This window comes from Plasmopara halstedii (genome assembly GCF_900000015.1).
Source record: "Plasmopara halstedii genome assembly, contig: Scaffold_1561, whole genome shotgun sequence".
Taxonomy (NCBI): Eukaryota; Oomycota; class Peronosporomycetes; order Peronosporales; family Peronosporaceae; genus Plasmopara; species Plasmopara halstedii.
The window spans coordinates 257192-278246 of NW_020188473.1; the positions used below are offsets into that span (position 1 = coordinate 257192).

The 21055-nt window shown below is 46.1% G+C and overlaps 3 protein-coding genes across 3 annotated transcripts in view; 1 reads left to right on the forward strand and 2 right to left on the reverse strand.

Annotated features, from left to right (window-relative positions):
• Window positions 1–828, reverse strand: part of PHALS_01459 (enth domain-containing protein) — a gene marked incomplete at both ends in the record, with an annotated part of 842 nt that extends 14 nt beyond the window's left edge. Inside the window, 4 exons of the mRNA XM_024715852.1 lie at window positions 1–240; window positions 307–521; window positions 584–709; window positions 782–828. The exon at window positions 1–240 is cut by the window's left edge and continues 14 nt beyond it. Coding sequence (XP_024581509.1) covers window positions 1–240; window positions 307–521; window positions 584–709; window positions 782–828 — 628 coding nt within the window. The remainder of the gene's footprint in view (window positions 241–306; window positions 522–583; window positions 710–781) is intronic.
• Window positions 829–15095: 14267 nt separating this feature from the next.
• PHALS_01460 (uncharacterized protein) lies at window positions 15096–16289 on the forward strand (the record flags this gene model as incomplete). Its single annotated transcript, XM_024715853.1, has 5 exons — window positions 15096–15473; window positions 15536–15710; window positions 15772–15966; window positions 16044–16108; window positions 16212–16289. 5 exons carry the CDS (start codon window positions 15096–15098, stop codon window positions 16287–16289), a joined length of 891 nt encoding a protein of 296 aa, XP_024581510.1.
• A 15-nt stretch (window positions 16290–16304) lies between these two features.
• Window positions 16305–19348, reverse strand: PHALS_01461 (Retrotransposon gag domain; the record flags this gene model as incomplete). Its single annotated transcript, XM_024715854.1, has 7 exons — window positions 16305–16322; window positions 16416–16515; window positions 16933–16978; window positions 17037–17198; window positions 17264–17287; window positions 17371–17470; window positions 19061–19348. The coding sequence occupies 7 exons, from the start codon at window positions 19346–19348 to the stop codon at window positions 16305–16307; spliced, it is 738 nt and encodes a 245-aa protein (XP_024581511.1).
• Between the last annotated feature and the right edge of the window lie 1707 nt (window positions 19349–21055).

Below are 21055 nucleotides of genomic sequence, written 5' to 3' on the forward strand. Positions count from 1 at the left end.
CACTGTAACCACCGCTACCACTGTAACCGCCTCCGCCACCAGCACTGTAACCAGCCCCTCCACTATAACCCCCTCCTCCGCTAAAGCTATTACTACTGCTGTAACCTCCTCCCATTCCGCCGCCAATTCCGCTGCCAATACCGACGTACTTGTTTCGTAAACGTCCAGCCTTCTCGCGTTCTGTGCGGATCACATTATTGTCATTTAGTATATCCACGAGCTGCTTGGCCTTGTCTCGAACTTATATATAACAACCAAAACCATGTTAAAAGAGAATTTCAATTGTGAAATTTGATCGTATCATACCTCCGTTGCCACGGTCAACAGACCCGTCGTGGTATGAGAAGCCCGAGAGATGGCGTAGCTTGAACATGTGGTCGCGTGCATTTTCAATAACACGCTCCGTGCCATTCTTTATCAAATGATCCAAAAGACTGAGCGCCTTGTATACAGTGCGCCACTGGCGGCCTTCGGCATCTAGTGCATCCCAAATCTTACGCATGATTAGTCCATAGGCTTCACTACAATAAGATAAATTGATAGTTAGTATACGAGCACAAAACGATAATTGACAGCTCCGTACAAGTCGTAAGTGAGCTGAGCAATATCGTTAAGCAAAGTGCTAGAAGCTCCCCAATTCTTATTGGATAAAGCTTCCTCCATTTTGCGCTCCACATCCGTACCCATTTTGGCTTTGACGGCACTTTTCCTGTTGTGATACATCACAATCTACGTAAATTCACGAATGGGTTATCCAAAGAGGGATAAATATACAACATACGCGTCGTCCATGACATTTTTCAGCTTGTCCAGTGCAAAGCGGTCCATAGCTGTAGCTGTGATGTCTGAGCTCTTTTTAAACTCCACGCGAGCACCCTCGCCTAAAAATTCGTCGATTGGGTCGAGGTGTGCGGCCCCCTTGTGATCTTGCAACAAGCGAAGGGACGCTGAATGACAGAGCCTTTGTATACTATATCTTTGTGATTGGCTTGCCAATATTGAGACACATTCAGACAACACATAAGCGACCACTGCAATTTTAGCACAAAATAACATGAAATTTAGATTTTCATAATTTTTACAATGGTATTTTGTGTATTAGCTTTACTTTGATCATTTGTCAAATTTTGAAGCTATTAATGATCAATGTCAATACGGTACAATTGTACGATTTTTAGAATTATTTTTTAGCATTGCAAATATTTTAAAGCTCCATAATATCGGTATTAATGAAGATAACAGAACTTTAAAAGGAGCTGCTTGGTAGTTGTACATAAGAAGAGTAGGCATAAAAAAGAGTAAAATGCATAAAATAAATTTTGAATTTATGCACTCTCGAAGCTTCAAAGCAAACTAAAAGTGGTGGTTTCTTTAAAGTCTCTCCGTTTCGCTCTTTGTAGAAGTGCACGACGTCGACCTGTAAACGCGTACTCTGAGTGTCCAAAAATTATCTGTGTAAGTGCACGGCAAAGCTATTGCGATTAAAAGTGTGAGGAAGGAGCATGAATGTTTACAATCCGATTTCATGGACAAGTAGATCATTCATCAAGCTTTTGCCCATCCTGGCATCCGATGAATTCAGGGATCTGACGGCCAAGGGTTAGGAGCAATACTTGCTCGACTGATGACACTAGCCAGCTTAGAGAGCATGCTGATGAGGCACGTCTAGGAGCGCCCCATCCGCGCGCCGGTTCCGAAAAAAATTACTCTCACCGTGATACCGCCGGTCTTGAGCGTTTTGCGGCTGGGAGCCGAAACAAAAAAAAATCTTTTCTGGGTGAGGGACAGTTGAAATGGCCAAAAATCTGCCATGCTCCAAACAAAGACGCACCGCGTCGCACTTGCGATCCTCAAGCAAGGCAGTGGCATGCAATGCTTCGGAAAAATGGGTGTTTCAAACGTGGGACGAGTTGAAGCGGCAGATGTGGCGAGGGTTCGCACAATGTATAGGGTGTGTACAAAGTGTTGTCCACCCGTCAAGGGGGGCAAAAACGTTGAGTACCTAGAAGCGCTAAGTGCCGCAGTAATGTCTGACGATATTTCTCGGCTTCAGCCATGCTGACGAGGAAGAGAGAGATCTTTTTTTTGTTGAGCAGCTCCGCGATACCCACAAATATTCATACGCGGTAGCTTAGATCATCTGCGCCTTGCAAGCCCCCTTGGCGATGTACAAGAGAGTGGCCTTTCGCGTAAAGGCAGACGACGAACCCTTCACGGGGCAAAGCCAAAACCCGGTCGACCACCTTGCATTTACTGGGGCACTACCACATTATATTATATCACATTGGATCGTGGTCGATTGGACCCAGTCGTAAAAGGAGTGAACCTATAAGAGAGGTGTCACTCAACGTCCGGGGTTTATGGCTGTTAGTATTAGCGTTTCGGGTTTTATAAAGCCGTGGAATGCCCTGAAAGATTCCAGAGCGTCATGCAAATATCCACCTACGATGCGCGACTGCCGAAAACTGAAATCAGTAGGCCGAGGCACTGAAACTGCCGAATGTTGATTTTATACGTGTGTGCCTTTTGATGAAATTTCTGGTATGCAAATCACAGTTTTTGTTAAACCTTTACATAGAGTTTGAGAACCTTGAATGCTTGGAGTGATGTCTAATCCTGGAAGAAAATTTTTATTCTAGGTGGGGGGCGCCACGAGTCAAGGTTAGGTATCATGCACTTGTTGCCTAGTGAACCATTGGTGAATCATGAATCTACCTTTACCAGTAGAAAGAAGCGCTTTGGCGCGGGCACAAAGCCGCGATGACTATTGAGGCGGACATGGGATTGTCTGAAACCGTCAGCAATAGTATTTGTAGGCGCCTCGAGTAGATCCCGGAAGTCAAAGTGATAGAACATCGAGGTCCCCAAAGTGTATCACTATTGAGATAAGCATGAACAAATGCATGTTGTATCCCCGAATTGTGTCTTTGGCGGGACGTTAAGGATCAGCTGCGAGCTGTTGTCTCCTGAATCATAGTTTGCGGAGAGTTGATGTGACTGGCTGTCTCAATCTGCCGTGCCGGAGCCGGTGAATTTAACGACGACTGTTAGTCTCGAGTTGAAAAGATAGGCTCGGTAGGTCACAAGGATGATGTATTCTTTTGATAATATGACGGTACTGCTGAGATAAAATTACCGCTAAAGGCTACCCTGCAGGGTAATGAAGCTCCGAGGTCAAATGGCGGGAAGGATTCGTCACTCATGTATATATATTGGCTGGGTTAGTGCTAAAGCTGTAAGTTTTCTAAAACCTCTGATAGAAGCTTTTGTAGGATTGAATGAATGATCTGAGCATGGATTTTTGAGACATTAGGGTCACAGAAGTGGTACGGCTGGCATGAGGAAGAGCTGACTTCGGTATTTGTGATGGCTGAATCCGTTGTTTAGAACACTCGCAGAGCCTAAGTGCAAGAAAATGAGACCGCTATCCTCGACGATCATATCGATATATTGCTGAAAGAATATCACGTCAAAGTGATGAAGGGTTACCCATTTGTATTGCCCCTAGATGGGGATATGTCATGAATTTTACTTGATTCCCGAGACAAATCGTAGAAAAACACAATGGCCCAACCCAGAGAGCAGTGTGATGTCATTGACGCTTTATTCCGTGTAAAGCTTTCAATAGATTTGGTAGGAAATAAATCTCAACTTGACGCCAACTTTAGTGAAAAGGCTAGCGGCTAGTGGGAAATTGTGCATGCAAATAGTTGGCTATGCTGCCACAATTTCAACGCAAACGCCAATTACCAGTGAGGATGTTTTACAGAAACGCATGTTCGCCTTGCTTTTTGTTGAGTGCCGTCGACCTGGTTGGTTGAAATGATCAACTGCTGGTGAAGTCAGCATATGTCTCTCAGCGCTAAAAGTTTTTCAAGCTGGATACTTTGGGAGTAGCTGGAGCGGCACATGGAGTGTTTAGCGGCAGCAAAGTTCGATTGTCTGATGACGCAGCTGTTCATACCATATCGTGGTGTCGCCAAAAAGAAATTTGGACTGACCAGCTATATGCAAAGTACCATTTAAAGTGTCTACATCGCTCGACCCCTCATAAATCTCGTTCAAAAAATATCTAGAGGTGGTGGAGCGCAGCCCAAAAGTTGCATTATCATGCTGTATGGCTCTTTTCAACCAAGATCGGCCGATACACGTCGTTTATGGCGCTTTATCCTTGCAATTGGCAGCGCTTTGCTTCACGTTGATCATGACGGGCATGATCGCGTGGCCGCGTTCGAGTCTTTCCAGCCAAACGCTGCTAATAAGAACTATCCCATTCATGGCAGATATCCAATTGAAATAAACTATGTTCTTTTCACATAAACCTGCTTGTGTGTAAGCCGTTTGTAATCCTGTCAGAATACACGGTGTTGCACACAGTGGGGTCGTCCCCACATCTCTCACATAGAATGGCAAGATGGTTATCCTCCTTTGACAAATGTACCGTTGTGATTGCTTAGCGTCGTGTCTTTTGTTTTATATTCAAATATATCTCTAAAAATAGGTATAAGAAGGGTTTGCTTAATGGGGTAACGGATGCACTTTTGCATCGCCAAAACTTGGGGCGATTCGTAAGCCGTACGGGTCAGACGCAATTTCAAACGCGCTGCTGAAATTTTTTGAGAAGCAAGAAATTTGAAAGGTCAGATGTCGTTTTTTTAAGCGCGCAATGGACGCCTGTACCGCTATGCCATAACACACTGCTTGTCTTTATTACAGCACTGGTCCACATGACACTCAGTTTGTTGCGGTGCCTCGCGATGAGAACATCAGTTACAGAATACTGTACGATACACACGATACCCCATTCGGTGGCCACATCGGGACGAAAGATATAAAGCTTGGTGAGCGCTCTGTATTGGTAGCCCAACTGGTATCAGTGGTCATGCACGTGTGTAAACTGTCTGAACGGCTTAGACCCTCGCCGCATGCGACGTTCTATATGGCTAGCCTAATGATTGGCAACCCGCAAGAATCAATATCATTTCTCCTCTGCCAAAAGTCGCGTCCGATTATACTAGTGTTGTGGTCTATGTAAAACGATGGTTCATCTCGCTACTGTCAGCAATAACGTGAACGGCGAGTGTTCAGCCATAGTGATCTCCGGTTTGACAACATGGATTGCCAGCAGCCATTGTATCGGATAGAGATCCGCACTGTACAGCGAAGTTTGAACTAGCATTACCCAGGAAGCTCGGCATTAGATAGGATGTTTCAAATGCTATTCTCCTGAGCACTTTCTCGGGGAGACCGTGGTGCTGGGACAAATAACCCTTATTCGTTGAGCTTGTGTCAAATAATGTTCTGCATGCCTCTACAGGCTTATTTCATTATATATCAAATGTTTGATAAATTCCCGAGGGCCTTTGACACCGCCACAAAGTAGTCACGGCTGTAGCGGAGGAGAACCGATCGATCAATATCGATATGCTGATATTAGCTCGGCTACATTTTGTAGCATACCCAGTGATTTATCGAGCGTCTTGGGCAGGGATTGCGACGCTATACTGAAGGCCAGACAAAGAAAAGCAATACGCCACAGTCAGAGGCAGGCAAAACAATCAACAAATAAGTCGTACGGCAAATCGATTGGTCGGATGCAATAGACGTAATTGCACATGCAGTGTCGACTGTCTGTATCATCAAGTAGTTGTCGTGCTACATGGGAATGTTCACGGTCGTAGAAAATCTAAGTCGAGTTCAGCTCTAAATATCCCGATAACACCGCTTTGCCTTGTGATACTACTAAAGCCATACCACGATCCCGCTCATACGAATCTTTCAGACAAGAGGGGCTCTGATGTAGATAAAGCAGCATCTTGGTCATCCCTTGCAGCTGAGCTACTCTCTGCTACAAAGCAGCGACGCGATTCTGGACATCTCGATTTGCCTCAAGTATGGCAGTGCGATGGCGAAGCTCAAAGAGCGAATGTGTGATCGAGTAGATCGCAACCTCGGACGCACATTGTGACTTTTAGAAAGAGTCCACAAATCACCACAACAGAGTAAATTAACGAAGATCAGTCGCGGGAAATAGTACCTCCGCCGTCGCTGTTCAAAAAGCAAGGGGTGACCCATTATCACATTGAATGTTTTAATGGGTCTGAGGATGTACTAAGGCTGTAAACATTATCTGGTAAGGTGAATGAATTGTATTCAGTTCGTTAGGCTTTGAACTCGCCCTGGTGTCGTGGCTGCTTACGACCCAGCGCACTTTCGGCTTGAATTTTTTTCTTGAAGAAGAGGTAGGGTCACCCATCGTAGCGTGTTTCCTGCTAATGAGATGCGACCAGCTCTGCGATGGATGATATTCTTATCGGAAGCTGTAACAGCTGTCATTTAAAGAGAAGCAGGGTTCCAATCAGCAGGTACTATAGTAAGTTCGATATCCGCGGCGTAATGTGGGCGATTTGAAAAGTCAACCTTGGACAATGCTTTTGGTGGACGTTCGCTTCTCTGAGCTGCCTTGCAACGACGTGAGACGGGTGATGCATATTCTCAGTCTGATACTTAGTATTTTCGTTAGCTTCAAGTCTCCAGGGTACCTTATTTATGAAGGGTATGCGAAGATATGCCCTTTATATCAGAATAGCGCATGAAGCGAGCCTCTTGCGCTCGTTTTGCTCTTGGTGTGCGCCAACACGCATTGGTATCTATGGCATCACACCAGCGTCGCGAGCAACTTCAGGCGGCCACGATTAATTCGAGCAAAGGTCGGTGTGACTTTGCACTTACAGTGAAGCCACATGGACTCGTTGAGCCATGTCCAAGTCATTAATCCCGAGCTGAATATAATTGCGGGATGGTGTGGAAACTCTTCTCGCCGATGGAAAATGGCAGAGAGCTCGGACGCATGCGGCGGGGAGGCTGATTGCAGTAGACACTTCCTCGTTGGAGAACGGCTATAATTAATCCACCGGGTGAGGAGAGATCTGTTTGTTGGCGACTTGGTGAGTCACTGGAACCGTTTTCGTCGAGGAGCATCCGTGTAACGAGGTTTCACATGCCCTGGTATGAAGGGTGTGAGTTCTGCAAGATGTTGTGGCTACACTATAACAACAAGTCAGTTAGTGGCTGAAACAATCACCCAGTAGGCGCGGGGTGGCCTACCGGGGAAGAATTGAGTTTTAGTTAACCTCAAAGTGGTAGAGATCAGTAGGGCCCAACAAGCCCCGAAGAGATCCGTTCTCTTAAAAACAAACAGTGTATGCAAGCCGGGCTTGCTGGTCGTGGAAGCGACCGTGAAGGGCCTCGCGAAGCCACAGAAGATCGTGATCGATTTCTGGGCTTCGGGGAATTAAGCTTGACGCTCTACGATGGAGGGAAATCAGCTGAATGGCGAGGCGCTGATGGCGCGGTTGAGTGACATCGTCACTGTTCGCTTAGCGACGGGGACATGTGTCACGGTTGCGAAGGTCGCTGTGAACCTCGTTGTCAAGGTTCTTGACTTTGATAGCGTGGAACGCTGCTAAGTCTTAGACTTGGATACATGGTATGACCCCATCCTTGGTATGGCATGGCTGGAACACCACAAACCATGGATCGACTCAGTGTCGAAGACCATGGGCGCTACGCGATCGTCTCCTGGTGGAGCTTTGGTAAGTCATGATCCACCTCTGCTAGGAGGCAAAAAACGCTTTTGGCGCGGAGACTGGACCGAGATGGTCAACGTGATGGAGGTCGGAGTATCCGAGTTGTCGAGTACCGAAGGTGTGTCGGACAGGAGTCCCGAGCATGGCTCGCGGGCTGAACGTGGGGTGGCATGTAAAACACTGAGCGCTACTCAAGTATCGGAGCAGTTGCTGCATGCCATGAGTGGCACAATTGGCCAAGGGCCGAGGCATCAGTGAAGCACGTGGAGTGGCACGTCATTTACTGAGTAACTCTCACGTCTCGAAGCAGTCGCTGCAAGCAACGAGTGGCATGGTCGGACGAGGTCTGAGGCATGGTGGATGCTCTTCTTAGCCCGGACGATTGTTTCTCGAAGAGTCTGCCGGTGTGTCGAAGGTAGGCAATTTAGCCGAAATGTCATTATACGACCGGAAGAGGAGAATAACTCGTCGTCGCTTTTGGACGAAACTGTTCTGGAAGACACCAAGAAGATGCTAAACGCACGGAGTGGATAGTTGATCCTGGAGGATCCGTGGATCCGAACTATCATTTGGTAAAGAGATTTCAATATGTCGTTTCTAAAAACCCGCCGTCGGTCCTACCTCCAAACCGAGGTTTGCGTCACGTGATTGACCTGGTTCCGGGAACCAAATACTGCGTAACACGCCAATGGCACCTGGCCAAGGAGCAGTGTGACGTAATTGACGCCTCTATTCGGGCGAAAATCGAGGCAGGAATGGTGCGTGAGAGCAAGTCTCCCCATTTAACACTCACGTTACGTGTCCGGAAGCCGAACGTCAAGTGGCGTATCGTTTGATTTATAATATGCTGCCACCATTCCGGCACAGACGCCGATTCTTAGGACGGATGTTCTCCAAAACAATATGGATGGCTGTACAAGGTACAGTGCACTCGACTTGTTCGAAGGATATTGCCAATTGCTCATGAGAGCGAGTGGTTCTCCGCTAACAGCGGTGCGTAATCTGAGCGGCATGCTCTGGCAGTGGATGGTGATGCCCTAAGGGCTGTCAAATACACTAGCAACATTTAATCGTCTTGTGACCCAATTGTTGAGACCCCATCGGTCATATGCACAGACATACTTCGACGATATTTTCGTTCACAGTCGTGTGGAGCACGGGAGCACGGGTGAATAGAACCATATTGTCCATTTAAGCACGGTGCTCGAGTGTATGCGCACGAAAAAGCTGTTAGCTAATGCACAAATGCGCATCATCGATGCAGAAGAAACCTTCTTCTTAGGGTACTTCGTCGGGAAGCGTGGCCTTCGAGCGGATCCCGCTAAGGTCAAGACCATTGTGGACTGGCCGGTTTTAAAAAAACCCAAAAGGACTTGCGCAAGTGGTTTGGCCTCGCCAGCTACTTGCAGTTCAGCGATAACTACGCAGAAATGGCACGGCCATTGTCGAATCTTCTTAAGAAGGATGCGGAATGACGTTGGGATACCGAGCATCGGGAACCTTTCGATGGGGTCAAATATACTTCATGCACCAATACTGGCGTTGCCAGACCCCGATCATTCTTTTCGCGTCGTCTTCGACGCTTCGAACTTTGCCATCGGCTGTGCACTGCTGTAAGTAGACACCGAGGGGCAATATCGCGTTCGAATCTCGTCAGCTCATGACCTTAGAGATGAATTACCCAGTTCACGACAAGAAATTACTTTCGATGAGGGATGCACGTGTCAAGTTCAGTGCTCAATGGCTCGGCTCCAAGCCGTTCGTGATCTACACGGATTATTCGTCGCTACGCACTGCGACTCAGTCGCCTCACTACTCGCAGAAGATGACTAGAAAGCTCTCCTTCTTTGCAGAATATATCTTTAAAAAATGTAATATAACACAGCAAAGCAGAATGCTTTGGGTAATATGTTGTCACGCGGACCAGGTTATGAGCTCGCTCATGTCAAGACGGTGACGTCGTCTGTGACGGCTTTGATCCACGCCGCATACGCGGGTAATGTTACATGTGTAGTGCTGCTACCAATTCTCGGAAGGAAACTCGGACAAGAAGTTGTCGTCGCGACTGCGTGAACGGTTGCACCGATATTCATAGTATAATGAATTGCTGTATTTTAGCACTGATTCGACGAATTCGCCACGAATTGTGATGAGGATTAGAAGTACCGTATCTTCTATGAGGCTCACGACACCCCACTCAGTGGTCACCTCGATCGTGAGAAGACCCACAGATCTGTGAATTGTCACCATTGTGACTAAAGCTGTACGAATGGACGAGCATTTATTTGCGCACGTGTGAGACGTGTCAGAGATTGAAACCCTCCATGAATGCGGCAGCGCCGCTGGCCAGTTTGCCGTTACCCTCCGGATGTTGACAGTCCTTGAGTTTGGACTTCGTTCTTGGCCTGCCGAAGGGCTCGGCGGGCAACACGAGAGTCGTGGTCTTCGTCGATCGTTTGAGCAAGATGGCCCATCTTGCGGCGGTGCCGGATACCATCGACGGTGTCGGTACAGTGACACTGTTTGTGAATCGTGTCTTTCGACAACATGGACCTCAAAGTCAATTGCCTCCGATAGAGATCCACGCTTCACTGGGATGCATTTATCAACAATTTCAAGGTGCTGGGCACCAAGCTGGATATGCCATCAGCTGGCCATTCGCAGACCGATGGTTAGGCTGAGCGCGCTAATCGCGTCGTCGAGGACGTTCTTCGCTCGTCTGCGCTAAGACGCCTAAGTGCTGGAGCGCTACGCTGCCATTCATAGAGCTCGCTCTGAGCAATGCATGCATTCGTCGACCGGCTACACGCTGCTCTTCGTGAACGAGGTCGTTTATCCTTGAGCCCCGCTGACGCCGCCATCCCATTGTTCAGAGCTTGGTCGGGGAGGAATAGCCTAGCGGCTAGCTGATTTCAGCCCTCTTACTGTGGTAAAGAAGTCGATAACTTTCTTAATACCAGACTGAGTGTCTTACGACACGTTCGCATCGCGATAGCTGAGAACCAAGACTTGCAGTAACGTAAAAAAGATTGAGGTCGGAGACGTGGTTTTACCAAATGCAAAAAACCATCATACACATGCAATTTCTGCTATCTTTAAAAGGAAGGCTTGTCCACGGTTTGTCGGACCGTTTAAGGCTGTGACCAAGCGGGGCCTTGCGTATACGCTAAACCTTATCAAACGGATGCGCACCCACACGGTGTTTTATGTGGATTTGCTCAAGCCGTAGTGAAGCGGAAGTGTTGGCGCCGAAGTGGCATCCACAGGCGTTCGACCACATTTAGGGCACGGAATGCAGCAATATCCATCTCCAACGGCCCCAAGCGGTCAGCCGTCGCATAAAGCGACGCATTTGTCTTTTTTAAAGGCTAGGAGCCGCTCCGACAGAGCGCGATAGTCCTCAACGTTAGGCATCCGGTGTACAACGTGCTCCAAGTTTTCTAGGTCTTCCGCGCAGCAGTATGCGACCCCAGCATGACGCTCAGCGGAGTGCCGATCGAGACGGACCTCGTCCTCAAGAGCTCGATGAGCATCGCGAGTTACCGGACGTCGATCGACCTAGCCGTTGTCGTCCAGCGCCGTCTCTTCTCAGATAGAACGGTGGGGTGGTGCCCATTATCACGTGGAACGTCTTGTGGGTTGACGTCATCGCCAGGGTCAAACCCAATATCTTTTGAAATGGCGGGGATACCCCAACTCTGAGAACTTGTGGGAGTTTGAGGTGCCACTTCGGCAAGACTGCATCGAGGATCGTGGACGCTTATGATCAGAGGGATCACGACGTTCCATGTCGTCGTAAGCCCCACGCTTCTCGGCAATGGCCAGAGAAGCCGAAGGGCCATGAGCTGAGCTCAAGCTATGGCCCTAAGCTGCTGCGGTCGCAGACTGCCCCGCTTGAGAGACCACAGAGCTTGTTGGAGCGTGAGGGATCAGCCCATGCGTCGCAGAGCCCGAATTCGAAGGAAGTCAGCGACCAGCTTTTAGTTTTGCAAACTCAAACCGAGATGGCGTTCCACACGCGCGTCACCTCCCTGCGGCTAAACTGTAAGCTGCACATTGAGGAAATTCTGGTACCGCTGAACCCATCGCTCAAAGAGCTTTTCATCATCTGCAGCGGTTTCACCAGGGGTAAGCACCACAGGAATCGTCCGCATCACGGCTTCACAACAATCACAGCTCTAACAAGCTGTGGTTAATGTGGTGAAGGGATACCCCGCTTCGAAATTTCACTGGAGTTTGACTCCCCACTTTGGTGCGATCGCCCTCGCGCTCGTACCGCTACGACTTGCCGTATCACCGGTCTTTGACCCCCCGGGATTAGAGATACAGTCGCCTAACGCAACGAGATTCTCAGTCAATCTTTGTGACACGCTTTAACGACAGCTGTTCCAGCAAGAGCATCGAGATGAGCAGAGACATAAAAAGCAAGGACTTAAAGCGATGGGCTTTTCCGCGATGCCTACGCTGCGCTTTGCAGTTCCTCGTTTGACATCTGCGCCACCGAAAGTGACTTGTAGCGCTGCGACACGGGTGGTGCGACTTATCCTCTTTCCTCCACTCGCGAATCGAGTCACGATTTTATCAGCAATTTACCGGCGTTCGGTAGCAAAGATACAATACCATGAGGTATGGATTTGCCAGACCACTTCCTCTCTTGACACAGGCGGTACTCCGGAGGGCTGGTGACCTGGGACCAGAATGCACTAGAGAAGTAGTGTCTGAGCGCTGCGTTTGCTATCTGCTTTCAGGGAAGGTCCGGACGCTTTGGCGTGTCGTGGTTCACCACGGACAATTTTGAGGGATATAGCCAATAATCGCGACGTGATGGAATCAGCAAAAGTACTCGCGACTATTCCACTTGCAGACGAGCCAGCTAAGGTTGCTGAGCCAGATCCAGCTCATTTTGACAAGCTGTACGTCTTCCTGAGCATCATATCTCTTGACAGAGGAAATGCATGAAGTACGTAATTCGTGCAGATGAGAGACAAATCATGAGATATACCTTACCTCAGCGACCGACTTGGCCGTGCATTTCACGGCGAGGAGAACGGTGCCGAACCCCGGAGAGTATGACCGCTCCTATCAGAGAGCACGTACTGAGATTTGATCATACGTCGTTGGCTACGAGATAAGTTTTTCATCGAATGATGAGCAATAAAAGTACGTCAGGAGAGACCTCTTGATGCAAACAATGCTCGCATGAGCAAGTACTGCCAGGTGCACGTGGATCTAAAACAATCAAGAGCAGTGGGTCCTCGTTGAGCATTCATTTCTGCGCATTTCCTGAAAAACATATATTATATGTGAGCTCTGTGTCGTCCAGATTTAAGAGAACGAGGGGGTAACGAATACGTTCCGTAGTTCGGTGTAAGTACCTTAGACTCTTTTGAGCATATCTCAAAAGTAACAAAGTACTGGGAGTAGAAGACTTTACCGCGGAGAGATCCGATGGCATCTACCCTCACGAAATGCAGGACATAAAGTACCATTAAGCATAGTGGAGCAAATACATTTCTATCGTAAGCTAGATTTAATCTAAATCAACGTCACTTTTAAAAGTAGAAGAGCAGACTTGGAACGCGATTTCCTTAAAAGCTCTTGGCATTTTTTTGGAGGAGCAAACGAACCAATTCCATTCGTGTTTGTTTCGCGATATTTCTCATTCAAACCTTTTTCTGTTGAAAGGTGCGCTTTTTTAACCGTTGCAGCCGTTAGCACCTGTCATTAACCAGTCGTTCGACTATGTTCTTTATGAAATGGGACACGAGTTGTTACCACCTGTCCCAAGACAATTAAGCACGCTTACTGAGCTCCTGTCTAGCACTGATCCCTATGATCTACTGTAATTGGCAGCCCAAAGGCTGTCGATAGCTCGCATGTAGGCGCTGATCAGCTATGATATTGAGCTGAGGTGACACCTGAAACGCCTTATATATGCACCGCTGAAAGCTCAATATACCTTCGTTGTGAGGTCGCATATATTAATTGCCCGACCAGGGAAGATTATAATCGATTTGTCTGAGTGGTAGACGTTGAGATGGCCATAAACTCAGCCATGCCTTTAAATGAGCATCAGCGCGTCGCGCCAGCGGAGGCTAAGCTAGCCGCGCGCGTGAATGGACACTTACTTGCAATGCCTCTGTAGTGCGTTCCCGATATGAGCAGGGATGAAGTGACTTATATCGGAATCAATTTGAAGATAAGAGGATTTTTTGACCCAATGAGCCCGCTAGGATGGTTCTGTATGCTTCACCCAGAGAATTTCGTTTGCTTTTCTATATTTGGACGACACACATAACTAAAGGTAAAATGTCTGTTTTACTTTGGATCTATTATATACTGTGTGACGTACTTTTGTGTCCTTTGTACCAGGACTTCGGTACATCTGAGCTCTGTTTAAAAAAAAGATGCACGCTATAAAAAATAATTTCAGACCTGTAAAATCAGGTCATAAAACTACATACGAATTTATCAGACAAGAAAACAGGATCCTTACAAAATCGAGACAAGCTTTTTTGAACCTATGCGTCGTCTTTAATTCCTGACTGCCCGCTGACAGATGTTGTGTAAAATCCAAGTCGCTTCAATAAATGAGGGAGCGATAGTGACAGTGTCATGCTCTATTCTGTACCCGATAACATATGACATCTATTCATCGTCATCTATTTCAGAATACTAGCGATGTGTAATGTTGACGGAGGTTACCGAAATTTAAGAGGGATTGAGTACCAATTTATAACTTTTACTTACAACGTGTGATGTTCTCAAAATATCGTTTATTTAAAATCGCAATCTTGCGCTTCGGTCGACGCCTATTGCATTTCAGAAAACATTGTATTGTTGCCTTAGTACTGCTGTATAAGCCTTTCACCACGATCCTTGTAATCACAGATCACTGATTTGAAAAAAGTGTCATCGAGAAACTTACTATGTCTCAAATGTATAGAGCAAAATCAAGCATGTAACATTACATTCCATTGCATGTCTTACAACAATCTTGATCCGAAATGCTTTTTAAATGTATGCCAAATAGCGGTTGGACGATGATGAGTAGCCAGAAATACGCTCCATACAAAATTCAAATACACTATAGCGCAGATACGAGACCGATTACTAACGACTGATTTTGGTCTGTAAAGACTACCTAAACATCACGAACTTGGCTATGACAGCACCCACCAAATGACACCTTATTTGCATACGTCTATGTGAATCGTCTATCAGAGCAGAGCGATTAATCATCTGCTTTCGCCCACAATTCTTTTCCCCCCGTCCGTTAACATAATTGTTCTTTATTTCATCGGCACAATACACATCCCTTTACATCGAGATATACAATCCGACTGCAATGGCTGAGCATCCATACTTTTACACTGTAAAGTGACTACAAGAATAATGCGGGAGATTTCTTACATCTGCAAAATCAAAGAAGCTGAGCCTATCCACCCAGCATATTCACTTTGTAATCAATCCAGTCAAGACAAAGTCTTTAAGCAGCATAACATCATGAGGTCCTTCACGTCATCGAGTGTCATTGCAATAGCTACGTTGGTTAGCTACGTGAATGCGCATGGTTACATTTCGCAACCCAAGGCGTCATATAAGCCCGGCAGTATCTATACGACTTACAATGGTCTTACCAGCGCCAGTGTAAACAAGGGATTCCAAGGCGGAATCTACAACCATGAGCCAGTAAACAACGCTAAACAGTTTGCACAGCACTGGAAAGCAACGGGATACAAGTCTCTTCGCGATATGATCGATCCGATCTCTCCTGGTTATGGCTTTTCACTGGACACGGCAAAGCCTGTTAATGTAAGAAACTACAAGGAGATGTGGTGGCAGAACGACGAGCTCAAGGAGGGTTTTCTAGGCTCACATCACGTATGTATTCGCACTTGGGTGTTTTGAATCTTGCTCATAATTGCGAAATACTATTTGTGTAGGGCCCGTGTGAAGCTTGGGTCGACAATAAGATGGTATTTCACTATGATGACTGTGTTGCCAATTTTCCATCGTTTCCAGCTAAAATTCCAACGGATTTCTCAGTATGCAAAAGCAACAAGTGTCTTTTTGTATTTTATTGGCTGGCGGTTCACTCACCAAATTGGCAAATTTACAGTAAGTGAAAGATCTTGTGTTTGCTTCGTCAACAAATGATGATATGAAATTGTCTTTGTAGAGCAATGTGTTCCTATCACAAACGGTGGGACGGGTGAGGTCGGAAACGAGGCATCAGGGTTCGCCCCAGTAGCTCAGCATTCTGAGGTCGGAAACGAGGCATCAGCTCCGCCAATCGCTCCTCAGACACCCTCAACTGCAATGAGTCCTGTAATGTCGGGACACGGGACTAGTTCGTGCAAGCGGCGTACGCGGGGTTAGTGATCGTCCCAGTGGATTTTTGTTGGACTTTATTGCAAAATTTGAAGCGTTTAATGCTGTGCGTAAATAAAGTTGATGTTGTTAAATGTTTGTGGGAACAACTGACTGAATTTGTCAAAAGTTTCTTATCTCTCGAGGTTATTATTTTGAAAATGATGACTCTTTTGCATCGATTCACCGATCTGAGAATAGTTATTATGAATGATTTATGGTAATAAGCAAAATCGTGTTGCTGGATAGAGAAAGGGCAACATTGTGAGAGTTGTGGTCTCGGCTAATGCTGCTGAACGAGATCTTGTGAGAATTGTTAAAGCGTGATATCGGCTAAAGCTGTTAAACGAGATCATGTCTCTTAAGTTCACAGAAATTAAAGCGCACCATTAGTAGAAGTTGTCATACTTGGTGCATGAGACCCAATGCTAATGTGATATGTGTTTCACTCACTTGATTGTGGGGCAAATCTACCAATCTAGAATTGGTGGCAAGGTGCGCAAGGCCTCCAGAGTAAAAACTCCAACTTTCACACTTTCTGGAGCCGGATGACCTAAATATATAATTATAATTTGGTCTTCTACAGATAAAGGGATGTTTAAACCTTGTTTTAACATTTCGGTTAGTCTAACTCCTCTATTTAATTGTTGTTGACAACATCATGTTGCGATACAAGCGTCGAAACAGAACAAAAAAAGCAACTTTTCTCGTTGTCTTATGTTTTGATTGGCTCTATGACCCTCAGACAAACGCGTATGTTTTAATACAGAACACCCATATGCATCAATTTTGCTGACATCAGGAAGCTGTCGATGGTCACTGATAGCGAGTCGAACCCTCGATTATACGTGGATAGTGTTCGCGATTGAGTTTGAAGATGAGCGAAAATCATCTATCGGCTTTCGAATGATTAGGTTACGATTATACACTCTAGATATCCATACATCTGAAAAATTCATACATTTTTCACTTTAATACATTTGCTCCGGCTATAGTGAGGTCGTGCTTCCCCATTCCTGTTGTGAAAGCACACAAATGAGTAAGTAACACAAGAGATTTGTAGCGCTCAACTACCTAAGCCAGTGCAACAATCTAAAAAAACGTGACGATCATTGGGATATGCCAATGGCACGTGATTGCAGCTACTGATGTCGTGATAGCTGTGGATGTGGCGCTCTGTGAATTTTTGAGGTCGTCTTAATTGTCGCCTTGGTCTTCCGGTACAAGCAGCCTGCTCTAAAAGACTTCAATGGCTTTACAGTTCTCTCATTAAAGCACAGCCAAAGCTTTATCCGCGAAACGAAAGAGTGAAGTCTGCGAGATTTCTGTCAAAAGCAGACGAAATTGTTTATAATCAGTAAAGTTTAATCGAATTTTCACAGAACCTGTTGTGGCTAGCCCACTGTACGTTGGTTACGATTCTTTATTTGCTGTTGTTGGCATTGATCGCAAAGCTCGGCGTGATTAATTTTCAAACTGCGCTTGGCACCACCACCTCGGCACTTGGTCTGGTGTCGTTAAAATTTCTTACTATTATTTGAGAATTTGGTAAGTAAAACATATACAGGCAAGAAAAATAGATCATTGAGCAACGAGAATAGCATTGAAATTGTCACCCGTTGGCTATTCAATGATATGGACGCAAACGAATTGGTGGAAATGGAAATGACGTGTGGGCAGAGAGCACTTGGTTCGTTTGGCAGCAATGTTCTGGTGTCAAACGCTTTGATCGGGAAGGCTGAGAGCTGGTTTTCACTATGTCTAGTCGCCGTATATGCGATAAAAGCGAAGTAGTATTCTCGCATGTTAAAAAGCAATATGACTCCTTGATTTACGTGCAAAGTGGCGGAAAATTGCAATGGATGTATTTCATCCATTGCCATGCCAGTAGTGAGCTAATCTATTTATGAGTTGCGTCACACCGCTCCACATCAGCAATCAAATCTCATACTGTAGCTGAGCGAGGTGATTCAAATCGCATTACTAGCAAGATTAGACCAGCTAGGTAAGATAGAGTTGCTGGCGAGGGCAATGCATATTCAAATAGACGAGTGTCCGCCAGGCGCCTCTGCACTGTTAAGAATGCCGCTCGACGATCCAGCTACATGTAAAGCCTAGTATGTTAGGACGGACGGATTTCAAATTGAATGACAGAAAGGATTGCTGAGACTTGCTTGATTAGAAATTTAACCCTTTTTTTAGCTGTTTAAGTCAATTTTTGCATTGAAATATATTACGAAATAGTAGCATTGCTTCTACACCCAAGTTAGGAAAAAGCTACTTGAAGTACAAGTAAAATGTAAAATGTAGCTATTTTGGAATGTAGTTTGTTCTGTAACGTGCCAAAAATCTACCCACTAAAGTCGGTCAAGTACTTGTTCTTTAACCTCCTACTTTTCTTGAGAGCATCGCAGCAGTACAATTTCATTGCATGTATTGGCGCAAACATCATACAGCGCATACTAAAGCGCAACACAGCATGCTTTAAGAACTACATCTGGCCCTCAGATATCGTAAAAAGGTTGTCATCTTCATCTCAAAAAGCACCATGACGTCGTATACAAATTTCCTCTCACCTTTCAACGTTAGAAACGTCCCATGATCGCGTGAGACATTGGTCAGGAAGACTTCACCTTTAATAGCTTCACGTCTCCGTACTCGACAAAAAGCTTCTCCGTCTGAGTGTATGAAAGAGCGGCTTCGAGAACGATGCCAAGGTTCTTTTTGTGAAACCTGTACGAACGATGACTGACTTCTTTAAAGTTTAAATAACGTAGCATTGCTGTCCATGTGATGCTGCTTTGCTTGAGTCGGTGATGTGAGAGACCAATACTTGACTTTATCAAGCACGGCACAATAAATTTGGAGGTCGGTGCCTTTTTTAGGGGGGAAGATGAGCATTGATTTCCTATCTGTTAACGGACCCACAGACTAGAAATTACACCTAGATTTAGCTAACGGCTCTTTTGCACTTTGAAAAGTAATAATCTCTTTCTCCCACCAAAGTTGCAAGAAACATTACTTATGAGGAGCGGTACCACTTTTTCTTTTTGTTAGTCAGGTTAAACATCTACAATGGGGTAGGTACTCCATCTTACAACGTCTGCTGCCATCTCGGCAATGAGAGTTCTCAACTCTTGTACAAAGTCCACATACTCCTTTTTGCCCTGTCGGGCAGCAAGGAAACGCGTCGTCACGCAATATACCTGATTAGGCGGCGAGAACATTCGCAAAAGCTGACGCTTCAGCTGCTTCCAGGTGGGAAACGGCGCTTCAACCGAAGCACCGCACGTTAGTGCCCATTCTCGTGCTCGGCCCCCGAGCTTGGAGATAGCCAGCGCCGCGCGCTGTTGCTCGTTTTGAAGCATGGCGGATGCCATAGCCATCTCGATCTCTCTCACGCAAAGCAGGAGATTTTCTCTATCCTGACCCTCGAAAGTTTCAATGCTCATCATGAGCGGCCTGGGTCGAAAGGAGTCCTCCGTCCTCGACAGTGGCGTCATAGACGCAGTCGAAGCTGACAGTTTCTGCTGTAAGTGCTCTAACAAAGCATTTTCATAGTCTGAAAACACCTTTAGGCGCGCGCTTATCGCCTTAGATCCTTGCAAAAAGAGGTGCTCCACGCCCTCATGGCCTGCATGCCCTGGAACAATTTTTTTTCCTCCATCCTCACAGAGGATCAGCCATAACGACTCAGGCATAAATTGACCACGAGTGCTACCAAGTGCAGCGGGGTTGCCGTAACTTTTTGCTGAGAGGAAGCTAATCTAAAGTCACCGGCCTTACATTTTTTCCTAGAACCAGTACATGTGTAGCGGATCGCAATCCGCTACCTCTAAGTACAAAAGTCTTACGAAGGCAAACGAACATTCTTGCTCAAAAACGAAACTGTATTTAATTTTTTTTGTTGCGGCAAAGCCGCCAATATCTAAAACCCTAGGTGTTCCTGATTAATATAGTAATGCCTTACTATTATAGCAAATCCTAATTTATATAGTAATATGCATTCAGATTCAGTGAGGCCGACGTCTGACTAGAGCATTATCTAATGCTTAGCGTTGCGAGTACATCGCGCGACGTGGATGTCGAGGTGATAAATAGTTGTTGCTGTCAACAGCCTCACATATCTTCATGTCCTGAATTTGAAACAGAACAGGGTCCTACTTGCTAGTCGGAAGCACACTGCGCTACGGTACCCTGTCTCCTATCAGGGGAGATAAAGTCCGAGAGAGAGCCAGGATACAGCGGCCACGGTGCCAGAAAATTCTCGCTCATCTGGGACCTCGAACTACATAGTCTCTTCCTGTTCAAGAGATACTGGTAACAGCAGACGTTTACCCAGCTTACTAACCCTACACAAATAAGTGAAAGCTACAGAAAGTGACACCTCAGCCAGTCACGTAAGGCTTCGTGAGCTCACTCAGTCATGGTGGCACGTCAATTCTGTCCGTGACTCCGGGCGTATGGTTAAATTGGAGACGGTTCATGTTTTGGATGTGCTTTTCTAGCTGAGCATCGCTATCCGTGGCCTTAGACAGCCCTTCGGAACCATGTCGGTATTCTGGAGCAGCGAATAAATTGGGGGCTTCAATTGAATGTATAATTGCTGCTTCGTCTCCAATTGAGCACCTCAAACCCGACTGGCTTGTAAAAGCGGGATACTAATAAGATTTTAGCAGGCCCATGTATAGCACAAAATCCTTTGCTTTTTGTCGATATTTTTAATGTGAGATCTAGTCCCTTTTGACTAAGATTGCGAGTAGTCCAGTGTAGCGTAGACGCATCTTAGCTGTGTAGTGCATGTGTACATATATTAACAGCGTTCATTGCCGCTACATACTTCGTGTTAGTACTGTATCGACGCGTTGCTTCTAAGCATCCTGCCCTTCAGCAAAGCACGAGGATTTATTCAAGGTATTCTGTAGATAAGTTTGAGCCTGTGGAGGGATGAATCGGATTATGTCACACAAATTAGAGATCATCTCACATCGACACCGCAGTCTCTCTGCACATACATTAAAGAAGGGGTCCTCCACAACGTACATAAAGCGTTCCGTGATCACACGTCGGTCTAAAAGGAGAAGGTCTACATG